The sequence below is a fragment of the Solanum tuberosum genome, unplaced genomic scaffold, assembly GCF_000226075.1.
Source record: "Solanum tuberosum cultivar DM 1-3 516 R44 unplaced genomic scaffold, SolTub_3.0 scf00035, whole genome shotgun sequence".
Taxonomy (NCBI): Eukaryota; Viridiplantae; Streptophyta; class Magnoliopsida; order Solanales; family Solanaceae; genus Solanum; species Solanum tuberosum.
The window spans coordinates 1,313,012-1,321,634 of NW_006238963.1; the positions used below are offsets into that span (position 1 = coordinate 1,313,012).

At 31.5% G+C, this 8,623-nt stretch overlaps 1 protein-coding gene across 2 annotated transcripts in view; it reads left to right on the top strand.

Annotated features, from left to right (window-relative positions):
• The first annotated feature begins 7,731 nt into the window (after positions 1-7,731).
• The window catches only part of LOC102606266 (protein SRC2-like), a 1,337-nt gene continuing 445 nt past the window's right edge, over positions 7,732-8,623 (top strand). Inside the window, exon 1 of one of the 2 annotated variants that reach the window (XM_006342727.2) lies at positions 7,732-8,580. In XM_006342727.2, coding sequence (XP_006342789.1) covers positions 7,946-8,580 — 635 coding nt within the window. In that variant the 5' untranslated portion in view covers positions 7,732-7,945. The remainder of the gene's footprint in view (positions 8,581-8,623) is intronic. The other variant, XM_006342728.2, reaches the window with a different exon arrangement.

The window sequence follows — 8,623 nt, forward strand, 5'->3', positions numbered from 1 at the left end:
TCATATACATTTTAATTTAATAACAATAAGAATTTAATTAAAATTTATAATTCATATTTAAAATAATTTATCTCTATAAAATATTCTTAATATTAAAAGTGTATTGATACTTGTCCTTTTTCGTAATTTGACTCTCAAAAGTATTTTCTGAAAAAGATTAGTCAAACATAATTTGATTATCAAAAGCACTTTCCAAATGAATTATAAAGTCAAACACAAATTACTTTTTTTTTTTTAAAACTTTTCTGAAAAGCTATTTAAAAAAAAATGTTTCTTAAAATAAACAATTTTTCCAAACAAGCTCTTTGTTACAATACAAAACGGGTCACCCACACTTAACCTTTTAGGTGGGCTAACCAACGAATACAAACCTCACTTAGAATAGCTATTCAACTTATGAAATACGTCAATATGCGGAAACTCAAGTCTTATTAAAGTAAGAAATAAAAATCCACTAGAATCTATTACTTAGCGCTTCCCAATATCTGAAAGTCATCACATCAAGGACATCTAATCCTCAAATATTAAGTCTGGAAATATCAAAGACATCATAGTAGATGATAAAATAGTTTGCGTCCGAAAACTAAGGACATCATATCATGACCGAGAGAATCCAAACGAGTCGTTACACTCTTTTAAACAATTGAGAGAGCAAGTTTCATATCTAGCAATCACTCATTAGTTTTAAAAACACACCTTAGTGGGGTGTGTAATATTCTCACTTTATTATTTTAAAAAAATCTTATCACTTGGCATTCCAAATAGACATAACATTTCCTTGACAAAGATTAAATAAATTATAGATTAAACTATCACTATCTCTAAAAAGTGTTATTTTTTTTAAGAAAAAATAATAATATTTTTCTGTAACGACCTGATTACGTCGTTAGGGAAAAGCCAATGGGGAAAGAATTAGGGTCAGAAAACTTTTTGATAGTAACTTGAAATTTCTTAACCTAGTCCAGATTTGGACGATATCGGAGTCAGTAAGGCCTAGGGAAATCTCGTAACGAATAAGAGATCTAATTATGAATTGGATTACATGAGTGGATAGCTAAGACGTTAAAGAACCCATACGACTTTACGGAATCAAATTCGGGCGAGTAGAACTCCCGAAAATGATCTTAGCGTGAATCGGTAGTTGTTGAATGTCAAAGGTTGAAGGTGTGTGGTGAAATGGGGGCTTGGAACTGAAATTCCAACATTTTGTCTCTGTGCATCCGTTGTAGCGGAATGGGTCCCGCCGTAGCGGGACAAACGCGACTTAAAGTAAAAAATAAACCCCAAAATCATATTATTTTGTAATTTTCAAAGTTGAGAGCTAAGGAATGAACCCATGGCTTTTCTTGACTGTTTTCCACCATTCTTGAGGCTAATGGTAAGGTTTTCACTCCCCGAATCCGTTTTTCGATCCATAGAACTTGGTTTCTTGGGTGATTATTGTTGGGGACGGGTTTTTGGAACTGTTTGGATGGTGGAAAAAGCCCTAATTTGGGTAATGGGATCTTGGGTTGGCCTAGGGTTGAAAATGTTGACTATCATCCGGGTAATTAGGCCTCGTTTATTGATCCTTGCGTTAATTGTATGTTTTCAGACCACGAACAAGTGGGAAGAATCCGGAAAGGGAAGATTCAAGTGCCTTAGGGGATTCAAGGTTGGATTCGAGGTAGGTGATGGTTGTGATTTCATGATTGTGTGATGTAAGCTGGTTCTTGCTTCATTATGACGCATGTATGTACGCGAATGTTGCATTGTTGATCACACTAATTGTAAATGAGTATGAACGAATAACTATATGCAAAGAATCACTTCTTGATTGTATGATTATTGAAAATATACTTGTGATTGTGATTGTGGTGTGTTGAATGGATCGGTTGCCACGTTCCGGCATACTAATTGGGATCGATTGCCATGTTCCGGCTTAACTATTGGATCGGGTACCACGAACCGGTGCACTAACAGTTTGGGTTTAAGTTCCATGAGAGGACCAATGACTTGTTATAAATGTATATTGCTGAGCATATGATATTCAATATTGTATATGTTCGGTATTTTGCATGATCTTAATGTTGTATTAACTTGTTTATGTTACACTTAGTGGGATAGCCACGTGATCCTACCAGTACACGGTGATTATGTACTGATACTGCATTTGCTCTTATTTTTGTTGAGTACAAGGCATTTTTCGGCGGCTATTGATAGACCTCGCTTAGAAGATCAGTGATCGCCGATTCGAATTCAAGGGTGAGCCAGTTCCTCCGGGCTGCCTTGAGTTCTCTTTTTGTTTAGTCCATCCTATTCGGACTTAGACTAGTTCTTTAGATGATTTTCTTGTTTAGACTTATGAATCTTGTTAGAGTTTTGGTACATTGACTTTCAGGTTCTAGGTTATTTTTCCGCATTTGCTTAGTTTAGTTGTTAGATCTTTTGTTGAAGTTTATGGGAACTTCCTTATTTAGTTATTTAAACCTGCTTCCGTAGCTTTAAATTATTAGTTAGTTAGTAGTTATGGTTCTCCCACCGGAGGGTTAGTGTGGGTGTCAATCACGACAGTCTGAATCGTGACATTTTCTTACCCTACTCTTATCCCCGGATCCCAGGACAATCACTCCTCCCCACCCCTCCAATTTTTATTTTTATTTTAAAATCTTTTATAAAAGTTTGTAAGAAAACTTTACCTCCCCCAACCACTCACTTCTTTCTAATTCTTTTTAGATATTACTTTCATTTTTTTTTAAATAAATAATTTATTTCATCTTATCATTTCACTCTGAATTTTATTTTATTTTATTTTATAAATATTTTTCATTTTATGTTAGATATGTATATATGTTTTTAGGAAAAAATTCTTTCTGCTTACCGAATATAAAAGGATAACAAGAAGTATAACAAATTTAAAAAGTAAAGTTAAAAAGCAAATCAAACTCTTTTCCTTTTTTACAATTAGGGGTCGTTTGGTTTGAAAATGAGTTATGATGGGATAAGTTATGTTGGGATAAGTTATGTTGGGATTAGTTATGATGGGATAAGTTGTGTTGGGATTATTTTTTATTGAGTGTTTGGTTTGTTATATTCAAAATAATAAATTTTAAGAACAATTTATTTATTTACAAAAATGCCCTTCATTAAGGTAAAAAGTGATACAACAAAAGGGTTGAAAGAGACATTTTTGTCATTTACCTATTTTACCCCGGGATAAGTTATCCCGGGATTACTATACCACCCAAAGGAGAGGGATAACTTATCCCGGTACTAATTATTAATTCCGGGATAAGTTATCCCGAACTTGCCAACCAAACAACAAAATAAGCGGTACTATAATTTAATCCCGGGACTATTTGGTATTATCCCTTACACCAAACGAGTCCTTAGTATATTAATAGAACGATTGATGTTACTATTTCAAATAGAATTTTGTTATCGATGTAAAACTTAATATAAAGAATGAGTTTTAAAAACTTAAACTTGGCTAACAGTATTTTATTTGACCAAGAGAGTAACAATTTGAATAAGTAGTGCTGAAATTAGAGGTGAGTATGCAGTGACAAAAAATTGTTGCTAAGGTCTTTTTAGAAAGGTAAAAAATTGTTTCGAGATTCTAACTCGCAACCACTAACTCATTCAAGGTGTTTGAAACTCTTTCAAAAGGTCTAAAATCATTGGGCTACAACAACCTATTGTGTCAAGGATATTCAAAATATGTTATTTAATCACTCTGTGTATCATTTTACTTGTATATACGGTATTTTTTTCCGACGAAGGGTATCCAAGTGGATACCCTAACTTGCATGTGCCTACGCCCCTGTGAGTATGGTACGATAGATATTGAAATTGAAATTTTCTATATTGAATTTTGATATTATGACATTTGATATGCATTTTACTTTTTCTTTTATATTCGATATAATATTTGATACTTACAAAAAAAATATTGAAATATTGAATACCATATTGACATATATAGTTAGATATAGAATTCATATTATTATTATTATTTAACAAATAAATAAAATAGTAGAAAACTAATTATTTAGACGCTGAAACTTTGATCACTCTGTTTGATTTAAATGCCTTTTTATGTAATTGATTAAAGAGAATTGCTTGTACTTTCTTTTGAATATTTCTATATCTATAAAGTATTAGTATGATATAATTGAGTCATTTTTTAAAGTATTACTTACATAACTCTAATAGTGTAAGACCTAAATTACATTTTATCCCTACTCTTTTCTATTTTACAAAAATCCCTTCAAATATCAGTCATCCGGATACATAACTTTCATCCAGATACATTAATTGTGATACATTATACAACTACTTTGTTGAGATTAAAAAATAAATTAAATATAAAATTAACTGTCAGTTTCCCAAATCATGCAAATCAAATTGATGTCAATCTCTCCAAATAATAGCTCCAAACAATTTAAATTTCAATTTTTTTTTCTCTCAAATTCTCTCCCAAATCGTAAAAGATTAAAAAAAAAAGTAAATTTTTTATATAGTTATGTATCATATACAAAAAACAAAACTATGAATATGATATAAACTGATTTATTTATAAAACAGTGTTGCAGATACTTAACAACATGCGATACATCACACCATCTGATACATAACTATGTTATATTTGTCATATACATAACTATTAATATGATACAAACTGGTTTTGTTATAAAACATTAGTGTTTATGTATCAACAGTAATATTTGATAGTGTTTATCGATACATAGCCTTCTACTAGTTGAATAAGGCTGGGTGTATGTGTCGGTAGTAAAAGATAACAACATTTGTAATATTTGTGTATCCAAATACATAACTATGAACATGATACAAACAAATTTGTGTTTTAATAAATTAGGGTTATGTATCAAAATTAATATTTGAAAACGATATATTGTACATGATAAAATGGTAATGTATCATAAAGGTGAAACGAACGAATTATACATTAATTTAAGAATCAAAATCAACTAGATACATTAAAAGATTCGAACGCATATGTATCAGAAAAAGATGAACAACAAAAAATCGGAAAAAAGGTCAACAATCTGATTTGCTGAAAGCAAAAAAAATGATGAAGAAATCCTTCTACACTTTCTCTTTTGCGCTACATCAACTCCCGTAGCTTTTTTTCACTTTCAACAATGACGTCAACCATGGATCTAGACCCAAAGCCCTTACCGGAGCCACCAACAACACGGCTTTTTCCTCCTTTTTTGGGCGTTTTTTCCACAATCAATTTTAAAGTTGAAGATGCATCTTTCTTTGATTAAATTTGAAGATGAAAAAGCTAAAAAAAAAAATTAAAAAATCAACTACTTGATGAAGTAGAAAGAAAAAAATAGATGAAGAATAACTACCTCTTCAATAATTTGTAATTGATAAATCAGAAAGAGAAAAGATTTGAAATTCAAAAATAGAGTGATAGAGATAATTGATGATATGTGATTTTAGGCATGAAAAAAGAAAAAAAAAACTTGGGGTAATAATTTATAGTGATGTATCTGAAAAAGTGAGAGAAATTATGAAAAAGAGAGATTTTTGTAATTTTTTTGAAATGGTAGGAAATAATAGAAAATAGGGTAAAAAAAGGTTGTATAGTTAGGTAATTAATTAATCATTTTTTAAAATATCAAAATCATAATTATCTATTTATATAGATACTATATGTAAGTCTAAATTGAAAAATTATCATTTACTAATAATGTATTATATTATAGAATATTGAAATTGCACTTTAAAATACTAAATCATATAGAATTAGTTTTGTATGACAAATGATATAATATTTTTCAAAATAAAATATATATTTTTTTTAATACCACGGCATACCATGCCATATCCACCCTAAATGAATATATATAGTTCTATATATACATTGACCAAGCCCTCGTGGACCAACTTAAAGTAAATTCTTTGTGTTTTTCCATTTGGTTCCATAACATTTGTATTTGTAAGAAAAAGAAAATGGAAATTCTCCTACATTAGGTTATATAGTGTAATTTTGATGCTTATGGTAGATAACCTAATCAACTTCTAGAATAGACCAGATACTCTTGCTACCTTTTTTTATTTTTTATTTTTTTTCTTGTTTACAGGGCCATGCAGGAAGGAGAACTTTGGAGTAACTGGTAAAGTTGTTGTCATATAACCATGAGATTACAGGTTCAAATCTTGAAAATCGCTTACAACATAACATGTTCTTGTGGTCCGGATCCTTCCTCGAACCTGCGTATAATGAGAGCTTTGGTTCACAAATTTCCCTTTTTTCCCTTTTTAAAAGTTCATACTAGGGGTGTAAAAATTGAGCCCAAACATAGATAACCCGTCCAATCGCCCAAAATTTTAAGGGTTGGACTCAAGATATTTGAAGAGGAATTGAGTTCAATCTCAACTCATTCAAGCTTTAAGCCATTTAAAGAGAATCATCAATTGAGCCCAATTTAATTCCAATTTTAAGTATGACTCTTTATTTGCATTAATGTAATGTATGTTCCAATATTGAAGGTATGAATTACTATCTATTTTATATCTTTTAGGATTTATTTATCCATTTGTAATTTTATTTTTGAGTTGAAATTCAAATTGTGGTTATGAAAGTTAAACAACAATATGTTAAAATTATTGAGATTAGACGAGTCAAATTTGGCGGGTCATGACCCAATCCAACTTTGAGCTCATCTCATTTGAGCCCAAAGAAAACTTGGGTGGGTCAAGACCCAACTCAATTTCTATTTCAACCAATTTTAATATTATCAATTTCAACTCAACCCGCTCATTTAACATCCTAGACTATAATATCACGTAGACTTTTCTTAGTCACTAATCATCCAAAGACACGGACTCTGTACTAAAGGTAACCAAGAAGAAGTATTCAAACATGAAACATGAACTGTTGGTGTTGGGTTCATAGAACATTCCTAATGTCATATGCCAAAATGAAAATTGTCCATATACACTGCTCTTCTAATTCCCAAAAGGCAGAGCAAAGTTATCAAAAATTGATTTATTGAAATCCTTATAGTTAAAAAATTATACTATTATTATTTAACTAATAAATCGATGTTGAATTCTCTTATTTTTATATATTTTAAAATCTTTTAAGCAAATATATATTTTGATTCTGCCACAAAAGTCTCTCCAATATTTTTTATTAGGTTCCTTGGTTGTTATTGACTAAAACTTTCTAGTACTTTTCCTTACTTCTAGTTTCTGTTTATTTTTTTAAAAGTGACTTTGAGTATTATGTTATTGTTAACAAATACTATCTTTTTATCTCAACAAAGTACATTTGTTCACTTGTGCGTACAAATTAATATTCCATTCGTTTTGTTTGCAACAAAAATAAGTTATGTACTTGTGCGTGCAAATACGATGCATTAAATATTATTCCATTTATTTTAGTTTACATTTAATTAAGTAGTCTCCTTATCACAATTTATATTTATGTGGCAAATTTTTAATTTTTTGAGAGTCATTTAATTTAAAATCTTTAAAAAATAAATTAATACCTCTTGGCCTAATTAAGGCAAAACAAAGAGAAAAAAAGAAAACTTACTCTCACCAGATGTACACACCAATTCAATACATTATATGTTAGTATGTGTTTAAATTTATAATTTATTTTATTTAACCATAGTTAATTAACATGTGTTTTACTTCATTTAATCACGTAATAATAAAAATTGCACTAATTTATTTTATACAGCCGGTGCAGGTAAGTTTTACCTCCAAAAGTGGGGGTGAGAGTTCAGAGTAGTCTTTAACCATACATAGTTAATATATGGATAAACGTTACAACCATGGTTACTTATATCATCATCTTCCTTGAACAAGTCGCCAGCCAAGTATCGCAAACACGTTGACCTCGCCTCTCTATTTATCTCCCCAATTCATAACTCCATTTTCTATCTCAATTTCTCAAATTTTCACTACTGAAAACACCATGGAGTATCGCACATTAGACATAAATGTTGTTTCCGGTAAAGATCTAAACAAGGTCAATCTCATCACAAAAATGGATGTATACGTCGTCATTTCAATCTCCGGCGCCGATGACGACAGATCTAATCAGAAAACCAAAACCCACGTTGATCATGACGGTGACAATAACCCAACCTGGAATTTTCCGATCAAGTTCACCATTGATGATAACGCTGCTGTTCAAAACCGTTTGCATCTTGTTTTCAAGCTCCGATGTCAAAAGGCGCTTGGAGATAAAGATATTGGACAAGTTGATGTACCCATCAAAGAGCTTCTCGAATCTTCCAATAGCAGTAATGGAAGTAAACAATTTGTAAGTTATCAAATCAGAAAACCTTCCGGTAAACCCAAAGGTCAACTCACTTTTTCCTATCAATTTAGTGATAGGATCACCGGTAATACTGTCGTTGATTCTAAAATTGAAAACCCCGTTACTGCTAATCCGGCGTTAAATCCAACTCCGATGGTGGGATCCACTTCTGTGTACCCACCGCCGCCGCCGCAGCAAGGTCCAAGTGGGCTATACCCACCGCCTCCGACCTACGCTTGTGGTGGGAGTGGACCTGCTCCTCCACCGCAACCGATGGGATATCCACCGCCTGCATCGGCAGGTTACGGAAATACGCCGGCAATGGCCAAT